Here is a 20,167-nt window from a genome sequence, read left to right as displayed (position 1 = left end):
TCAGTTACGGCGTTGCACGTCTATGCGGTGCTCCGCGTAGTGGAGCGATTTTATTCCCCTTCACTCGTTAAAAGGGTTTGAATAGTCAAAATGAATAGTCAAATAAAAACGAAGAATAAATTATTTTAATATCATTGTCTAAATCCCATCCTACATTTAAAGTAAAAATGTGTCCACCCACCGGGACAGCCTGTGCTATGAACCAAAATATTGTAGTAAGCCTTCATAGGATACGTCCTCTTCTGATGTTTTGGGCTTTGTGATTGGTCGGGAAGTTTTACTACAAGAAGTTTCGGTTGCCATGTTGTGTAGTGGTAAATTGATAGAAATCAATAAATGTAATCAGACGACGCCCGTTTTTGTATTGTCAGTCATTAATACAATCACAATGTACAAAGAAAGTGACACAACTAATTAGTTAAATTAAATTTCGATAACAGTTTAGCTATTGTAGAAATATTTGCAGATTGAAGGACCACCTTAATAATTGCTTTGCATCCTTTTTTATAACTTATTTATTACTACACACAGTTTTGTTGGTAACAGTCACACTGCTGTAAAGTGTCGATTTACGTCAGCAGTTCACTTCTCTTTGAATTTACAATGGCATGTAATGTAAATGCCTCCCTTTGAAATTGCATGGGTGGGATACACATACGCAGGGATGTTAGCGTTGGAGTCACGCGTTTCCCGTTTAATGGTCATTTGAGTCCTGGGACTTGTAGTTCATCAGGCCACTGAGCTCGTAGAACATAAACAGAGAAGAACTACACGTACCTTCATCCTGCGCAACCGCACTAGATCAACAACGCGAATCCCGAGTTTCCTGGACTCATATACTTTTCGACGGAAACGTGGTTAGATTAAATATTAACCCGGTAAGACATGTTTTTAAAACCAGATATGTTTGCTCTAATGAGATTTTCAGTTATGGTCATCTGCTCGCCATTTAATGTTAGTCAAATTAAGTGGCAGCTATGGATAAAAAGACATACCCTCGGCTGCTTCTGTTGCACTCCTGATCTGGGATACACTCATTAGCCGCTATCTGCTTCGTACTCTCACATAAAACAAATATAGCGCCATATTTGCACAGTTAAACTAAAAATGTTTTAGTATTACCATAGCATTCTGACTAACGTTAACGAGTTAACATTAGTTTGTAAATGCTGATCAATGTTGCAATAATCTTTATTCCATTTGTGTGTATTCCTCTTATCCAGGACAGAATTGGAATTTCAAAATGACAGGTTTGTCACATTAACTATCTGTCTGTCTAGTCATTTGTTCAATCAGGTTTGAAAGTACTCAAATGTATAATATTCTATGGTCTTATGATAATTTCCTTCCTGTTTCAGATCGCAGTAATAACTTTCCTCCACTGCCTAAATTCTTGAGAATAAAGCCATGCTTCTACCAGAACATTGAAGAGGAGATTCCTGCACCCCACCAGCAGCTGGTGCGCAGAGTTTACACACTATGGATGAGTGAGTTTTTTTTCCTTGTTTTTTTCTTGTTTTTCTTCTAACTATGCACTTTTCAGACATAGAATATGATATTTCTTCTATTGCTCAGTTTAAATAACATTCACTGCCTTTCCTCTTGTTTCCTTTTTGCTGTCTTCACTTCTCTATAGTGTATTCAGGCACGTTGTTCATGAATGTGATCTCGTGTATTGCTTGGTGGGCTGGGGGTGGAAGCGCCACCAACTTTGGCTTCTCTCTACTCTGGCTTCTCCTCTTCAGCCCGTGCAGTTACACCTGCTGGTTTAGACCCCTCTATAAAGCCTTCAGGTAAGACTAATTGCAGAACTCTCATTTAAAAACACACTACAACCCTGTAAGACTTTAATATTCTTGAATGTTAAAATGAAAGAGGTAACATTTCATCAATAAAAATCAGTTCAAGTGAAATAAAAGAATTTTAAATGAGGTAAATCTGAAAGGGCTTTTAAGATGTGATTTAAAAATGTCAACAGAACCTGCCTTATATAAATAAAAAAAGTGAGTCTGATCAATGTCTTTATCTAAGTCTGAGAACTGCAAAATAACCGGTGTCATGAGACAGTCATTAAGGACATGATAAACTATGCGGTGCTTGTAGAGAGCTTGTAAGAATCAGACAGTTCTTTCCATGTTTGTAAGAGTAAACAAATGAAGGAATACACTGATGATATGTCAGTAAAGTTCATTTAAACAGACAGGTTGTGACTCAGAAGTAACACATATGAACTGCAACAGACTCTGAGGGAAGGATTCCAGAGGAGGGTTTGTTCGACGGTCGGGAAGTGTCACACACTTAAAAATGAAATACAATTAAATTGTATAGGATTTTTTTTAGGTGGTGGATTTTACATGCGACCAATTTAGGTGTTGGTCTTAGCAAAAACTAAACTCACATCTCACAAAGGTTTTCATCCATCCTTCCGTTGCTCAAAGCCAAGTGGGTCCATCATTTTATTTAGTCACATCACCAAGAGTTGATATCAAAATAATGCTGGGAAATACCTGAAAATATGTGATGTGACAGTAAAGAGTTTAAGCCATGTAACCCGACTGGTTAAAAAATGTATTTTTTTTACATTCACAGAATATGATTATTAAACAATGTTAAAAACACCCCCAATGTGTGGAGTAGTGGGAGGAAAAAATACTGCAGCAAAACTAGAGCAACCTTTGGTGCATTTGTTTTCTCATCCTTTCTGTACTCTTTTTGTCTTGATGTTTACAGGGCTGATAGTTCCTTCAACTACATGGCTTTCTTCTTCGTCTTCTTCCTCCAGTGTGTCTTGTCCTTCATCCAGATGATAGGTATCTCTGGCTGGGGTGCATGGTGAGTTATAAGTTACTCACTTTGAAGGCTGAATGTTTTCTGCTGTGTGAAATGATCATGTTAAAAAAATTATTATGCAATCTCACAAAATGAAAATTTTAACATTATCATATACTGTACAGCTTTTCACCATTTTATTTCTATTTCCCGATAACTGAGAGTTTGTGAGCGTGGTACGGGCTCTTGGTAACATTAAACGATCAGAAGTGCATTGTTTTAAGTCTATGTTGTAAGTGCATTTAGAGCATGTCTGATTAAACGGTGCAGAATCAGGGTGGCCCAAGATGTTTGGGGATGTATTTAGTCATCCAGTTATTAATGTTTGTTAAACCCACCGATCAGTGTGTCATCTCCCATTTCCTTGAAAAAATTTATGTCCCTGCATCTGATATCATTGAACAGTGGCCACTGTCTGACTGAGGGAGACGTATGAAGTCCTTTACTTGTGGATGCTCTGCTTCTACAGTTTTGCAGGAAGTTCACTGATATTTGATTGTAGGAGAGGGATCCCCATGTGTCTTATAGGCTCATTGATGCAGATTTTACATCTGCAAATCAGTGGGGGTCTTAAAAATGATCAATTAGTGGATGGGATGCAGTAGGTGAAATCATGGAAAATACTAGCCCTACTAAATGTGAAGCATGGATCTGCATCCAGTGACTCTCTAAAGTAGAGGTAATTTGTTCAGATGGTTAGCTGAAAAATGTTTATGCAGATTCTGATGATATCATTCATGTTCATCTATGCAACATTGAGGTCTCAGGCAGAGTTTAAGCATGTTGCGAGACCGTTAATGTATTTTTGTCCCTGGCTTAGCTCTGTGCGCTAAAGTTTTTACTTCTGAGGATTGTTAGCAAACCATCTACACAACGTCTGTCACACAGTTAATCTTAAAATTTGTTTTTGAAGTGTAAATTTGAAATTTTTTAACACTGCCATAAAAGAATTTAGAGCGAAATATAAGAACAAATCATCTCCATTATCCATCAGTTTGTCATGTTTTGACTCAAAAAGTGTTCAATAAGTTTCCACCAAACCATCTTTTAACCAAACCACGAATCTTAGCTTTTTGATGTTATCTTTATGTGTTTCCTCTCCGTGATGATAAATTGAACACCTTCTGTGAGGGTATCCAGGGTGTAACTAGGTCAAAAGTCAAATTTCAACTTTTGTACACTAAGGAACCGGATGAGATAGAAAGACGAGGGAGAAGGTCAGCGTGAATAAGACCATAGATCAAAACTAGTGCCTATGCTTCAATTTACCCTGACCTATGAAAGTAGGTCAGGGTAAAATTTTGAATTCAGGGGTGTTGTGGGATGTTGCATTCTCTGACTGCCTTGTTGACTTAGTTGGTTTGGGTTGTTGTTATGTCCTTTTTTGTCAAGCAGCTTTCTCCTGTACACTCTTGTGTACATCGTAAGAATTAAGTTTTGTAATAAGAATGCTGCAGTCATCTTTTTATAGGGTAATTCTCTTTTTTTAAATAGACAGTCTTTCTTACTGTGTATGAACAATTTTTCAAAAAATGTGTGAGATCTATTTTCAGTACATGTAACCGACCGTCTGCAGCAATAACATTGTTCACACATAACCCGCTGTTGTGTAAAGTCAGTTTTATACTTTTTATAAATACACCGCCTGTCATTGCATTTGTTATTAATGTTGTTGGCAGCTTAACAGCTTTTTTATTGTATTAAATACACTTTGCTGACTTGCGTACTCTATGATCCACTAACCCATCCTTCTCCACCTCACGCTGGCCGACGCCTTGAAGCGGCTGGATTGCGACAGTGCTGTTTTTCAGTCAGAATGTGGGCTCTGCTATAGTGATGCTTATCACAACTCTGCTCTTCACTGTGGACACAGTTTTAATGGCACTGGTTCTAATCAAGGTGAGTGATCACATAACACTGAAAACACACACGATGCTGCTTAAAAATCACATTCTGAGCTCCTTTCATGCTTTTCTTGTGGTAGGTGCACAGACTGTACCGGGGTGGTGGAGGAAGTATGCAACGTGCCCAGGAGGAGTGGAGCACCGGTGTTTGGAAGAATGCACCAGTGAGGGAAGCAGGGTTTAATGCTGCAACCCAGTCGGTCCAAGGCCCAACCTTGCCACAGTATCCTGCTTCAGTGCCAAGCTATCCTGACAACAGTCAGTGGTGATGGCTGAGAATTGCCACTAGGTGGAGACAGATAGCTGGCTGTCTCTGTGGTGCACAGAAAACAGTTCAAAACATTACATCATCTCTATTTTACCTGACAAACATCTGATTTTGTTCTTGAAAGACAGGGCAGGATTTTAAACCCTACCCTTGTAGTGGCAGGTTATCTTTAAAACATAGCATTCCGTTTCATCCATTGTTTACATATAGTTTTCTCTAAAGAATGAGAAAGAACTACACTGTAATGCTCAAAAGAAATTTGCAAAGGAATATGTACAGTGTTGCATTTATGTAATATGAGACACAAAAGGAGCGACAAACCATTTATGACAGCAGTATGTTATGTGTGCCTTATGGACCTTTTAGAATGGTGTTGTATATGTTACCAGATTCTGCATGCTCAAAAATGTAGCATGCTTAAAATGTTTTTTTTTTGTTACAGCAGGATAAAAGCTGCAAACTGCAGTTTGTTAGGTTTTTTATATATGTATTGCACATGTTCTGGCAAAAGTTTTTTTTTTTTTTAATGCTTATCATGTTTGCATTGGCTGTGAATTCTTGAAATCCGCCTTAATAATGCAAGCAGGTTTTGTATTTGTAAAAATGTCTTAACACTTACCAATCACTGCTCTAAACAACTGGACTTGAGCTTCAGTGCAGCTACACATGGAAACATTTCAAACAGATGTTAATGCATGATCCTCTTCTCCTGGAGAGCTATTTGCCAAAACACTTGGCTCCTGCCTTTATTTCGGTTCTGAAAAAGTCACACCCAATGTAGATGTTATGTACCAGTATTGTTCTGCAGTTTCAAAGTTGCACTGTTTGCTTTTTAGTGGTCTGCACCCCTTATCAGCTGCTGTCAATATTCCAGTCACTTTCCAAGACAGTATGAATTTTTGTGTTAGTGATTTCTGTGGTTTTGCATGCAGCCCATCACAGGAAAGAGACTGAACAAAAGTATCTTATTTCAAATGAACTGTTACAACCACAGTCTAACTGAACGATTGAAAAAGTCTCTTCAAATGAGTCAACAGCAAAGTGAAATCTTGCATGTAAGTGTTATGTATAAATGCAATCGGTTATTCCAGTTATGCAATAATATAACGTCATTGCAACATGATAAAACATCTTATTAAATGACAGATTGGTTACTTCTTTAAAACTTGAAGTGATAACATGCCCACCCGGTGGTTTGAATATTTTTGTTTTCCTTCATGGCCAGCTGCCAAACTTCATTGATTTTTCTCTTATTTGATAAGTGAGAATAAAATGGATATATTAAAGAAACCTTGAAATATTGCAACATTTCAATAAATATTCCTTTTCCCAACATGTCAGTCTCTTAGCTAAATGTAAAGCGTCATATCAGTTGAGAGACATCCATAAAAACGTTCTGTAACAAACTGATCATCTGAAAAACTCACATGACACTGCTTGTCTTCAGCCCCAGCTCTGGCCCGCTGACCACCACCCATGTTTCTTATCCAAGTACTTCAGAGTAAAATCTTTCACTCTGGCAGAGATACTGTTGTTGAACTGACTTATTCAGAAATGTTTGAAAGGGAGGGATGAAAACCCTGTGAGCCCCACAGAAAAACATACCAAGATGCTTAGAATTTAAAATAAGAATCGAAACTTCTGAACATCTATCGAGGAAAAGGAGAGCCGATGGGTACGAGAGAGGGCAGCTGGGAAAGTACTTTCTAAAACTTGAAACAACTCGGCACACAGCCACTGGCTCCTGGAATTGATGGAATAGTTGGCAAATGGTTTCCCTTATTCCTCAGTGCAACTATACCTCCGGCAAGAAGCAAAAGACAAACTACATTTGAGCGTTATTGTCATTTTATTAAACCATTATGTAAATTGAATTCAGTTCATAAATTTCTTCCAAAGCACTCATGTATAATTGAGCAGAGTCCCTCTTCAGCCCTTTCATACCTACAGAAACCTGCTTGTTTGAGATGAAGGCAGCTTCAGGGGAATCTTCTATAATTTCGTCCTCAGACAAAAGCAACTGGTCAGAGGTAAGCGATGTACAATCAACAGGAGTAGCTGCTGGAAGGCATCAAGACAAGCGTGGCAGTGCAACTTACAGCAACACTAGATTTTTGTAAGAAATGGTAATTGCTAGTGATATCTCAAAAATATGGAAAAAGAATGTATTTTTGCTTGAAAAAAACATTTCTAGTGTGCACCACGTCTGATGCAAAAACTTCTTTGACAGGACAGTATCACATCTACATGTCAATGATGCATTTACTGGTGTGAATCTATTTTTGTCTAATCGTCATTACAGGCAGTGCCCGTCTTCAACAGATCACTTGGTGACAGTGAGGTGACAGACTGTTGCCTGAAAGAAACGGTGGTAACAAAAACAATGAAATGTGTTCTGAAATTTTAGATCAAAACCTTGCAGTTGACCATACGAGATTAGGATCACAAGTATTGTAATTGCTGAAACAAAGTCTTCATTATGACAATAAATAGTTGAAAAAATATCTTGGCTGTGCACAATATATTACACCAGAATATTCACAATTTTTCATTATATAAAATATAGATGTACAAAAATGACTTCAGAAAATTGTTTAAATGTCTCGTCAGTGAACATCAGCTGCCCAGTCAGTGTCAAGAATTGATAGTGTCAGAAAATGGCAAAGAAAAACACCAAAGAACAATGTGGAACCTTTTCTACAGTAGTGCATCAGTGGGAAAATAATTAGTGCACTAAAGTCTACCTCAGCAGAGTCAAATCTCTGACTCATCATTTATATATCCCAGGCCATCCAGACTTGAAATCCTAGCCATTGGTGTAAAGTGTGGTTGACCGTTCCTTTTGAAGTCAACAGCCGTGTGATTATTATTGGCAATGGAAGGACTACCAGGGTCAGGCCTCATGGGCTTTGTCTCTGAAGTTCTGTTGTGGATGTGCATGTATTCTGCTGATGGCCTTTTCCCCTCACTTTCACTGGAGCGCTTCATAAACTTGAAGCATCTCAAATGTCCTTGACTCCAGATCCAAAATACAACCCCCACCAGGGAGAGGCAAAACAGCGATAACAGGGCCACGGCCACCTCTAAGTGAGTCACCCTGCCAGAATCACTTTGGGTCTCAGGGGAAAGGGGGTCTTCATTGCCCATAGATGTATTATTTTTATGAAAAGAATCTGATGAATTTGTCTTCTTGGGGCCAGGACTGTCCTTCCCTCCTGGGCCAGAGTACAGTCGTAAGTGGTAAACTGCCACCGTCTGGTTGTATGTCCTGCCATTGATCTCCTCTATGGAGGTACAGGTGTACAGGCCAGCGTCTGATTCAGAGGCACTCATGATGATGAGGCCCCCACTGTAGATGTAGTATTTGCTGTCGGAGTGAAGCGAACGATCGAAGAATAGCCACATGACCCTCGCCAAGTTGGAGCGGATCTTACAAGGAAGTTGGATGTTGTTCTCTGGAACCAAGGGAAAGTCTACAGCTGCTACTGGATCTAAAAAAAACCACACAAATCAAGTTGGTACTACTGCAAAATAATGAATACGGCTGCTGCAATGCTAAAAACACCTGACCTGGATGAGGACACTGAGTAATGTCTCCCTCTTTCAGACTCTGTATGGCACGATGTGAGGAGGAGGAAGAGGAGCTGTATACTGAGGAGCACTGCTCAGCAGTGAACTCCCAGGCACAGTAAGGATCCCTGGCCAAGATGCAGTCAACACAAGTGTCATAGCGGCTGCAGTTGCTGACAGGTATCTGGATAGCACCTAAGTCCGAACCTGCATAGAGCTGACCCTATAGGTGTGCACACAGATAAACGCATCAAATGGGATTCAGTCTTATTAAAACTACAAGCTTCTGTTACCTCTTTGTGGCAAATTAGTGATAACATCAGCATTGGGTTACAAATTCAGATTGAACCTTAGTGCACTACAATAAAACCTCATTGTCTCTACATTGAACCTGTTGGGAGTTACCTTGCTGGTTGAGAGGCGTAGGGTGCTAATAGGCACAGGGTTTTCATACAGCTGAATCTCCTCGATGATGAACATCTCTTCAGCGTAGTTGACAGCCTTCTGAATATAACCATTTTCTGATCAGAAGACAAAAACAGGAATTACCCATATTAAATGTGTTCTTCTGAAATTACTGTTCCAATAAATATTGTCATGGCTGTCAATTTTTTTCATTTTCACAATTTTTTTCAGTAGGATTTCACTGTACTACATTTTCCCACTGGTATTGGAATAAATCACTAAATTCTGATGAAATAGATTATTTGAGATTATCAAAACATTTTTCTAACTTTAAATGTTTGCCTTGAAGTGAACAGTAAACATTACAGATAAATAGGACTTTACTTTTTCAGTGGTTTGGAATTAACTGGACAGAACAAAACTAAAAATCAAATCTTTTTAAAGTTTTTAAGTACAGTTCTGTTGAATTTAAATCTTGAAATTTTATTATATCATTACCAGTTCCAATAAACATGACAGCATATTTCTGCCCATCCAGCGCCAGCACACTGTCCACTACAATCCGTGTTAGCAGAGCTCCCCTCTTGACCAGCAGCGGTCCTCCTGTCAGAGACCGAACAGCCTCGTCCATAAGGGGGCGATCTCTGATGAACTGAAGGGTTTTATCAGGGAGATCCAGAGAACGATTCATCCCCATTTTACGCGCCAAGTTATTGATGCACTGAAATACAAAAAAAGATTTACCATATTTACCTTGAACACATCAATACCCAACATCCCCTGGCTGCAACAAAGTACTTAGACTCACCGCTCCTGGTCTGGGTACCGGCACCTCTCCAGTGTACATCACCCATTTAACATGAGAGGTCTCAACAGCAACAGGTGTCTTAAACTTGCCGTCATTGAAAATGTCTTGAATGGCAGACACACTATAAGCACATACTGCAGATACCTGGGAAAAAGTCCTGCAAAACATAAAAGACATTTCATCAAGTAAAGTGTTTCTTTAAAGGATTGACAAATACTTTTTAAATCTTCAATTACCACTGATTTGTTCAAGGACAAATTGCTTAGTACTTTATAATAAAAAGATCCTAATGAATACAATAAAATAATTTTTTTAATTTTTTATTTAGACTAGGTGCTGTGTTTATATAGACAGTCTCTTCATTCTTCCATAACAAGCATTTGGCTTTCTTCCTAAGTTGCCATACATCAACACCCACCCTACACAATAAAACCACAGAAGTTGAATGTAAATATGTACGATTGGGGTGTGAAGACAGCATAGAAGACGCTCTTCCTCCAGTCATCGTGTCTCAGCAGGAAGACATCCTGGACAATGGGGGGCAGGCTGGGTTCAGGGAAGGAACAATCCAGACGAGCTTTCAGGAACGACGTCCATTTCCTCTGCAGTGTCCGCTGACCGCCCATATCCCCCTATAAACAGAGACAGAGCTCTCTGTCGTGTGCACACCTGCAGGCGGTCTACTGTACGTAAGGTAGTGCCCGATTGCATCTTCTTAAAATAAATAAATACATTTTGCATTCTTTAAAGTCTCAAATATTGCAAACAATTTTTTTTATTCTGGATGTAATGTACCTTACAGACACGGGCCACTCGAGAAACTGCAACTTTGCTATAGAAGTCATACTCCATGGCGTTCTCACTGAAGAATAAGTACACCTTATCATCATCTCCATCAGGACTATCAAGACTCTCACCCACAAAGTCCATGTAGACAAAGTTTGGCTCTGAAATTACAAGAATTTAGGAGCAGAAAATGTTGAAAAAACTAAAAACTTAGATTTTCCATTTGAAGGATATCATCCTATTGTATCATCAACTCTGTTACTGTTAAGTGTCATCTAAATTATGCAAACCAAATTTTAAAAAAACAGACAGCTTTAGTAGACTAGGAACTCACCACTTAGCCAGGAGCTCTTAAACTCAGTGCGGACAGCCAATTCTGAGCTACGCAGAACCACAGGCTCGGAGCCCAAGAAATTGATGGATGTAGCAGAATACAGGTCATTTCCTGTTGGACAGGAACAAGAGATGAGAACGAATTCCTGGAAATCCATTAATTGCATTAACCTGGAACAGGATCTCATCAACATTTCTCCTAATCAACTGAACCAAGTGGCTCTTCCTGATGGATTAGAGCATTTGTTGGCTGAGCAGGCAGCACTGATGCAGCTACTTGGTGCTACTTGTGATTGCAATTGGTTCGAGTTTAGTGAAATTTGCACTGTTACTTTTTTTTTCTTTTCTGCTGGTGCCATTTGAATGTTTGGCAACATTTTTTTCTTTACACTTTGCGGCCAACCTAAGAAACACTCACCAACCATGAGGGAGGAGTATCTCTGGAAGGGATCAAAAGGACACTTCCCCTTTCCCTCCTCCTGCTTCCCTTCCAGTCTCAGCTGTCCATTAGCAAATGTCTGTGGAAATAAAGGCAGAAAGAGTAAAGACAGACAGTGGGAAAAGGAGAAATTGAGCCATTTTATTTAGACATAATATTGAGGTGAGAAACTGGAATTATTGGCCTTTACCAGTGGTTTGTTTTTATTGGCCCATTACATTAATTTTGCATATATTAAAATAATTGACCACTTGTTTTCAAATATACAAATAATAGATACATGTTTCTAGAATAATTTAAGAGAAATATACCAGAATAGATCATGGCATGTTTATTCTATGTTAGTCACTTGTACAAACAGGTAAAAGGTGCTGAAATGAAAAATTCCACATAGTTTGAATTGGGTTCAGAGATATTATTCATTAAATTATAAAACAAATCTTCTTAGAGCAATGGAATATTATCCAAATTATTATCCGCTAGCAACACTGTTGCTTTGGATCATGTGGTTTAATGTTGTGATGAACACTGATACTTTAAAACAAACTTGATTTAGAGTCAATCCATCACACACACCACTCCCTGCTGCAAATCTGGAAGTACTCAGTAGTGTTACATGCATAAATCAGCAGCAAAAATAGGCTAAAGACAGGTTGGCTGCTTAAATTTATTATTATAAAGTACCGGTGACTAATGGATAGAGTACAGTGACACCACTAGCATTTGGAGCAATAACCTATAAGCCTTAATCTTCACTGTGCACCAAAAAGAATAACATTTACAAACAGTGGCAGGAAAAAAGGGCATCAGGTTGCATGTCATTGAGGTCAAGAATAAAGGACTGTAAGATGAACTGTCACATTGTTGGAATTGATCTTTTCACAGATATACTGACAACAAAAATTAAATTTCTTGCTTTAAAGATGCAAAGCCATTCCAGAAAAAATTGTTCATATAATAAACAAAGAAGAATGTTCACCAATGACAGAATCAGATCTCCTGTCTACAAAAAAGAAATTTAAAAAACAGACTGTGCAGTAAACTTACCATGTAATCACAGGTGGGGCTGAATGCATTTGTGCCACACACATATATTGTAGTGTCATTCACTCTGTGTAGGGTTCGAATGTAGTTTCGACATTCCATCTGCAACCAGATCCAACGGAGAGAATGTCAAGGTCAAAACTTTGTTGGTTCAGCGGCAAAAACACAAACATACCACATACAGTACATATACAGACTGCATTGCCTGTCCTGAGCTGAGTGACCTAAGGGTCAAGGATGTGTACATGCATTTACTTCTCAAGCCTTTATTTGGACATTCAGTTCAAAGCAGGGAGTAAAGCATTCAGCATAAAGACTCTCATCTAAATGATTTACAAGTGAAAAGCCCAATCTTTCAAGGCTGAGTTCTTGCCCTTAAAGTAAAAGTTAGTGTATAAAAATATTACACAAACCTCAGCAAGCTTCCCTTTGTACGTACACTCTCTCTGCTTCTCCTCAGTAACTCTCCAGTACACCTGCATCAACAAAAAAAAAAATGTTGCGTCAAAGTAAACACGAACGATGTTGCAACCCCACAGTATGACAGTCGAACTGTGGCCCTTTTACTCTCACACATTTCAGTGTTTGTCTTAAGACCAGCCAGTGCACTCTGGGACACAAGTTCCTCGCCAGTTACGACAGTCAGCTGTGTGCCTATAAATCTGAATCAACAGACCACTAAATGGAGAGCAGCAAGAACACACTATCAAATTCCTCTTGCTAACTTGCACTGGCTGAGCAGACAGGACTGATTTGGGTGTTGATATGAAAGTCGTTCCATCAAACTGGAAAAGATTCTGTTGGCAAATCTTCAGCCAAAACACGCTCTCTTGCCAATGAGTGAAAGATTGCAGAGAAAGATTAAAAAGACTAAAAAGACACTGTAGGTGAGGTGGAGGTGAGACTAGAGCTAGTGGAATGTTTTTTGCTTTGAGTGGAACTTTTACTCTTCTAAAAATTCTTTCTGAGTGATGCCAAAGATGGACACTTGCCTAATCTTAAAACGTTTGGGAACACTTAAATAATGCAGGCTCGACAGGTATGGCTTATTATTAAGTGAAATACCTTCAAACATTTTCATTTGTTCCCATCTCCAGGTTCTTACCATAGACTTCCTAACAGAGATGTTTGTCATGTCCAGAGCATAAATGGCCTCTCTGGCGCCCAGCAGCAGGACTCCCAGCTCATCGCTCATGAGCATAGTGGAGTAGTTGAAGATCCCCTCTTCTCGGAATGACTTTAGGTCATCTTAATGGGAAAACATCTGCATTACTTTACTGATTTTCAATGTGTTTAACATTGCACAGCTAAAAAAATGCTCCCAAGACAAAAAGAATAAGTATTTTTAAGTGACATCCAGACCTGGTGAGTACAAAGTACCCTTAAATAGGATATTTTAATTATTCAAATACAATATTAAAATGTCATATCATATAGCCCATTCAGGGAAGAGATTTGTTGGAGGAAAATAAGAATAGGCAATAACATCAGCATAACTTACTCTGGTAGGGGACAGTCTGCCGTGGAACGCAACAGTGAGTGTTGACTTCACTGACAGAAACATGAAGCATCAAACCACAAATGAAGCTCAACAGGAAAAGAAGAGACATGGCTCAAAGTCCGGGTGTGCCAATTTGTGGAAGAGCTGTACAGTTCAGCTCTGCCACCAAAGCACCTGATCAGTGAAAGAACATTGTCCAAGGTCTCTGTCCAGATGTTGCTGTTATTACACCGTGATGTCACTGTTCTGAAAATGTGCCACTCCACCACAAGTCATTTTTTTTTTTTTCAAACTCTCTAAAAATAGTTAATGTGAATGTTTAACCAGGGCCTGTAGGAAGCAGCTCAGTGTGCCTGGGTTGTGTGGTGGGAGTCTATGTCGGAGTTAACCTCCAGTGCAGTGCCAACGAGTCACTGGTGTCTTCTAAGGCAGGAGGAGCAGACGCCATGCTGCCCAGTTACTGCTGAGGAAGTCTGGAGGAGATCATCTTCATGGAGTCCACCTTTGGGAAACACAAGCATTAAAATACTGACATGATGAGGACACACCCACACACAATAGCTATACCCTTGAACATTCATTATTAGGGGGTAAAAACTACTGCATACATTTTCTTGATACCAATAGGATAGTTGTGCATATGGCAACGACTGGTGAAGGTTTGCACTCTAAGTGATGTTTGGGTAAGTGAAGCAATCAAAAATAAAGTCTTTACAAACTTGACATTGACAGAAAATGAGATTGACTTTAGATCCACTAGCGAACCACAACCATTAGAAAATTCTGCCTCTTAAAGCAGCATTTGTTCTGCAAATGTGGAGGAGGCACCAGATACAGATTAAATCCAGATTGCTCAAAAAATTTCTAGTATAGAGTCAGAAAAACATAACAGCAAATAAACAATTTTTCAGTAAGACTCTTCTTTTCTTTACGGCTTTCAAACTCTCAACTTCATTTCAGTTTTATAACAGAGGATTCTTCCAGCCCCAAGAGCAAAGTGATGCTAAAGGAACCTCCTGTAGAATCACATAAGATTTTAAATACACAATTTAATTGCATAAAATAAGTGGAATTTATTCTGTTCACTGCCTGAAGCTTAAAGTTAAAACAATAAAAAGCAAGCCGTCTTTCATTTTGACATATTTGTCATAGACAAAGTATAACACAGATGACTTCATTCACCTCAAATCATTCTCGTAGCACTTACAGTCACACCTAATACAAGTCATTATCGTAAACTTTAGAGGAAACTGGCTTCCGAGCCCCGCTGCCACCAACACCCCCATGCGCTCTTCCTCCTCAGCCCACTCTTCCTGCCCTCCTCCCTGATAAGAACCTGCTTCCTCTAGGCTCAGCGGGGTTCACCCAGCAGAGGGGGATCAGTTCAGGGCTGGGCATGCATGCAGTCACAACAAGCCACTGCTTTAACACTCCATCCATGCTCTAGGATTCATGCTGAGCTCAAACTTAGCAATTCTTTGAAGAGTTTCTTTATATTTTCACTAACTAACTGAGCAGCGCAGCCTCATTTAAAATTCATCAAGGCACTCAGAATAACACACAAAGAATGCTTAAGAGTCAGGCTCAGGAGGTAAAAAAACACACACTTGGATCTTTTTGGGGTGCATAAAAAAACAGTTGCACCACACTGTTGCTTTGCAAGTTTTATTTAGGTTTTAGCTTGCAGACAGTAAAAAAAAGCAGCAGAGTTCACAGAGATGCATCCTTAGAAATACACAGAAAAAATTCCTTGACTGTTCACAGAAACCAAAATGACAGAATCCACATTTCCTAGAGAGACACAGAGGCAGTCGCTTCCCCCTGCTTCTGAACACCTTCAGTTTTGAATGTGCATTTTGTAACAAACTGCCATGCGCCCCCTTGTTGTTGCTTGACACAGAGGGGCGAGCTGCTACATGTATAGCACTTCTTGTTGTCACAGCGGTGATGTCTTGCATAGTTTTTCCCCTTAGGCTCTGCATGAGGGGGCAGGGACTGAGTGCTCGGCGGAACAGATGAACGGAGCGACTGCAGGTTGTTTCTCACAGCATTTGACAGATGGATCCAAATGGTGCAGACAGGCAGGTATGGTTATAACAACACAGGAGCACGCTGCACTTGTCCATTTTTTCTCTTCCCATGTCACACATGGATGGGGAGTGAAGGGGGATGATTTTACATGTTACTACTTGCACATAGGAGATTTTTTTTTTAAATTTAATCTAAGATTTTAATTTACATTTGAAAATTTTAATCACTTCCCTTTTTAACTGAAAAACAATTATGAAGCCTAAATAATGAGAATGTTAATGTTTCCAATTTCTTTCATACAGTTTAAAGGGTTATTCACTGTAAATTACATTCACTGATTTTTTCATCGGCCACTTTGGGGCAATGGAACAAGCTGAAAACATTGACATAAAATGACCTTACCCTGTGAATGTATAACAAAGATCATTACAGCCACTGAAGGACACAACTATTAGACATATGAAAACTTTACCATTAAAAGGAAGTCATGGGCTTCGTCAGCTGACAGGAGAAAGTCAAATATTTACTCTCTGTGCGCTAGTCTTCACCAACCGTAGAGAAAAAGTGACTAAATGTCCCCCAGTCTTCAACAGTCAGTTGCTAACTGTGATGATTGCAGTAGCTTTATCTGAGCTTTAGCTGCAGAAAAGAATATACTGTTTTAAATAGCAAACAGTGATCAATAATAGTGTGCTTTGTTCACTGAAATCAGTGATTGGTCCATTTTTAAGTCTTGTATATGAACAATGATCCATTACATTTATGCCTAGATGCACCTTTGCTGCATGTTATTTATAGGCCAATTACTCACGAGGGACTCTCACATGGACTGTCTGACCTCTAATCTGATTATTTCCTGGAGTATAATGATGCACTAACATAAAAAAAACTACAGACTTGATGATTTATTAAACGTTTGTATTTATAGTAACAACACCTCTCCAAGTGTGGCAAACTGAAAATTTTCCATCTCATTCATGCAAACCAAAATAATATAAAACCATTATCAAATTAAGATTCCTTCTTCTTTAACTAAAAGAATATACTATATTAATATGTCTTTTGTTCATAATGTCATTGTTGGAATTATTTATCAGGAAATTTCCCCACTCTGAGACGAATACATGTATATTTTATCTTATCTTACTTACATACAGAGAGCAAGATCCAACCGTTGAACACACAGTGGTTGAAAAACCTCCAATAAAACTTATACAGCTTTCTTATCACACATAAAAGAAGTGGAATATTTATGAAAAATAGAACAGTGACTCATACAACTGTCGGTTGAGACGCTGTAAATACAACAAGCACAATGTTGAAGATGAACATCTACTTAACCAGAGCAGACAACAAGAGTGTGACTAAAATGTTGTCTTTTCTTCTCCACAGGTCTAAATGTAAACATGATATTCTTTCTCACATATGATCGATTTACAGCAAGCAAAAAAAAAAAATTGCTGCTGGGTTTTCACTCATCAAGACACAGAGTGTGAACAACTGTGGGTTCAAAGGCTACGCATGAACCAGTACAAGAGGCTGAGGAAGCCCCGCAGCAAGTATCTCCAGACACTCCAACCACTTGAAGCATGAGGATATTTATAGCCTGTTCAGGAGCCTCCATGATATCGACAGTATACCCTACCACAGATTCAACCACTACGTGCTGTGAGTGAGGTATAATCTCAAACAGCAGTGTGTCAAACGTGCGCAGACACGCAAGCTGTTGTCATCAGTGTGAGTCATAACAAATCTGAATCCAAAAAAGCAGTGTGAGCAGTCAAACAGCTGGAGTGAGCCAGCGTAGACTCAAGTCTACGTCTTCCTTTGGGTAAGAACAAGCTCTATGGGCGAGGTCTCCTCGGGCTGTAACTGATTTACCTGACTGGGTGACTAACTGATCAACAGGTTTGATGCTGACTGAGTCCCTGAATTACTGGTCGACTGGCTTGTTGCCAGCGATGCCTGTTTTCCTGCCCGTCTAACAGTAGATTTCAGCTGAGCGGCCCACTGGCAGGTCGGATTGTGAGTTAGCCGTGATACAGAGTCCTGTCGGCGAGGCCTGCACAGGAAACCGGTTGTGGGAGGATGTTCACCTTTGACACTCCTTGTATCACAGAATCTGTTGTGCAACGCTCACTGGAAAACACAACCCAGTTCAGCAGCAGGTTATATTTTTGCAAGCTCAGATGGTTAAAACAACCACAGAAGAGTTGTAATTAGCTGCAAACAATATTTACACAAGAAGCTGTGTCACATGTATCATTAAGCAGATGGTTATCTATAAGCATTTAATATCAATGAAGACGACAAGTGAACTATAAAATAAACCGAAACAACCCATCTGATAGGATCATTGTCTCTGCTGACAAATTGCTTGTCATTGATGAGACATGTCTGGTTGAACGTAAATGAAGGCACACAGGCAAGTCTCAGCAGGAACATTGTCACAAAAGGAAAATATGAACGTGTCTGATTGGGTTGTGTCACAAGTTCCGTGGCAGCAGGAAACACCTGAAAGTGCTGAAAGTTTTAATTTAGATTTAAAATCAAAACCACAGAAGTAAACAATAAATGGATTGAGCTAGAGCGAGGTTGACAGATCTTTTGTTTTGTTTTAGGAAAGTATCTCATCATCATATTGGAGAAGTGTATGTTGCCAATTTTGCTTAAGTGGCCATAATCACTTACAAAATTATTAACAAATCACTTCAGTGTAATTCAGTCAGTATTAAGACTGCAAGACAACCATGGAAGTAAAAGAAAAAGATATATGACAAACCAAAATTTAAATATTGTGGATAAAAAAAGAGGATTATGAAGATGGAAACGTTTCTCACATTGTTCTCTCTGCACTAAAGCACCAGACTCCTGCTTTTCAGACCACGTCAAACATTTAAAATGAATATCTGTCATAAACACAACAACTGAAATGGCTCTTTTTTTTTTTTTAACTGTGGTTCTTCAGACTTATATTTATTAAGTCACTTAAAAACGAATTCAACCAGGATTTGAAGCAGTGTCATCATTGAAAGTCTTCTCTTTAAAGACGCCAAACCAAACACATGACAGCTGATGGCTTTTCCCACCCTTGCCCCTCAGAAGTTTATCAGACTTTCAGTGATTTAGTTCAGTTTACTATCAAATACAGGAGCAGATACATATCCGTAACGGACAGAAACATGACACGCATGTCGGCACTTCAGCCTTTCACTGGGAATTCACTTTCTTTGGTTTTTGCATACACTTTTTGTTCATATACCGGTGCGCGTCCAGAAAACCATAAAGGCAAATCTCCGACCTCGGAGGAAGAGGAGACCGCACACATGGCTGGATGCCATCGAAAACTGGGCTGTTCCCTGCGTTAGTGCGCTGACAGCACTTTGTATATCCTGTTGTCTATCAGCCAGATACTCGTGTGCTAAAACCATCCTTAACTTTAATGATCATAGTAAAGTACTAGTAAACCATTGAGCTCAATTGCGCACGCAGGCGTGGTTCCGGTCACATATGCTGTCAGAGCAAAACAGTGACGCTCTTATTTGTTTGGTTTTTTTTATGCAGAAAAAGTGGTTGTTGATCGTTCTGAAAACACGCTTTAAAGTCTCTTTTGTTAATTTAGGAAGAATTTTTTGCAGTTTACATTTACAGGAGAGCAGATTTATTAGCTGCTGACTGGTGTTAATAGAAAAAGTAAGCGAAGGTGAGCTTTGTCAACACAGTCTGTTCTCCCTTAAGGGAATCGAACCACCCATCTCTGGTTTTGTTTTGCGTTGCGTTGGATCCGCAGCAGCGGTCCACAAGTTGAAGCTTCACCTCGGTGTGTCCGAGGGGGTAAGTGTTCCTAAACGAATGTCCAACTGGGGCTTCGTCCAGATTTCTGCAGCTATTATTAGATTAGGATATCCTATAATTTTAAATGAGACCGCAAAGTTAAAGCGCGCTGCCAGTGCGCTTGAAAACCCAGCTGGTTGCCCGATCCGATTCCCACAAGCAGCTCGATCACCGTGGAAAAAATAATAATCCTGAGGGACAAAAGTGTGCGCAAACAGGGCGGTAAATCGGGACGACGGCTCGGGGCTCACACTCACCGGGAGTTGAGATGAGACTCCACTTGTTTTCCGTGGATTCGACTGTGGGCTCCACCTGTAACGTTTATCCCATCTATCCCCATGCAGACGGAGATTATCTGGCTGCTCGCAGCGGTAGGCAGCGCTTGGTCATGTGACTTTTGATCGTACCTTTGCAC

General features: G+C 39.5%; 2 protein-coding genes across 3 annotated transcripts; one reads left to right on the top strand and one right to left on the bottom strand.

Annotated features, from left to right (window-relative positions):
* The first annotated feature begins 792 nt into the window (after positions 1–792).
* On the top strand, positions 793–6,336 carry scamp4 (secretory carrier membrane protein 4). Of its 2 annotated transcripts, none has more exons than XM_068319574.1 (7): positions 793–878; positions 1,224–1,250; positions 1,359–1,487; positions 1,637–1,793; positions 2,731–2,832; positions 4,611–4,728; positions 4,814–6,336. In XM_068319574.1, the coding sequence occupies exons 2-7, from the start codon at positions 1,244–1,246 to the stop codon at positions 5,000–5,002; spliced, it is 702 nt and encodes a 233-aa protein (XP_068175675.1). In that variant the 5' UTR covers positions 793–878; positions 1,224–1,243; the 3' UTR covers positions 5,003–6,336. The 2 variants fall into 2 exon arrangements, with proteins under 2 accessions (XP_068175675.1, XP_068175676.1); XM_068319575.1 differs by having other exon boundaries at positions 823–878; positions 1,229–1,250.
* Positions 6,337–6,467: 131 nt separating this feature from the next.
* On the bottom strand, positions 6,468–20,140 carry si:ch211-129c21.1 (uncharacterized protein LOC563087 homolog). The gene is made up of 14 exons (XM_068319573.1): positions 20,010–20,140; positions 13,888–14,389; positions 13,492–13,634; positions 12,800–12,862; positions 12,390–12,488; positions 11,322–11,421; positions 10,905–11,015; positions 10,580–10,731; positions 10,244–10,416; positions 9,785–9,941; positions 9,475–9,697; positions 8,977–9,092; positions 8,572–8,794; positions 6,468–8,492 (listed from the first exon to the last, which is right to left on the bottom strand). The coding sequence occupies exons 2-14, from the start codon at positions 13,994–13,996 to the stop codon at positions 7,756–7,758; spliced, it is 2,406 nt and encodes an 801-aa protein (XP_068175674.1). The 5' UTR covers positions 13,997–14,389; positions 20,010–20,140; the 3' UTR covers positions 6,468–7,755.
* Between the last annotated feature and the right edge of the window lie 27 nt (positions 20,141–20,167).

This window comes from Antennarius striatus, chromosome 7, assembly GCF_040054535.1.
Source record: "Antennarius striatus isolate MH-2024 chromosome 7, ASM4005453v1, whole genome shotgun sequence".
NCBI lineage: Eukaryota > Metazoa > Chordata > Actinopteri > Lophiiformes > Antennariidae > Antennarius > Antennarius striatus.
The sequence above is the reverse complement of the archived record's forward strand: the minus strand, read 5'-3'. Positions and strand labels throughout refer to the sequence as shown.

Coding starts and splice junctions, on each gene's coding strand:
- scamp4 (XM_068319574.1), top strand. Junction 1,488..1,636: donor AGTTTACACACTATGGATGA/GTGAGTTTTTTT, acceptor ACTTCTCTATAG/TGTATTCAGGCACGTTGTTC. Junction 2,833..4,610: donor ATCTCTGGCTGGGGTGCATG/GTGAGTTATAAG, acceptor GACGCCTTGAAG/CGGCTGGATTGCGACAGTGC.
- si:ch211-129c21.1 (XM_068319573.1), bottom strand. CDS start 13,996: ATGTCTCTTCTTTTCCTGTTGAGCTTCATTTGTGGTTTGATGCTTCAT. Junction 10,417..10,579: donor GAGTGGCCCGTGTCTGTAAG/GTACATTACATC, acceptor CTCTGTTTATAG/GGGGATATGGGCGGTCAGCG. Junction 8,795..8,976: donor TACGCCTCTCAACCAGCAAG/GTAACTCCCAAC, acceptor GCACACCTATAG/GGTCAGCTCTATGCAGGTTC.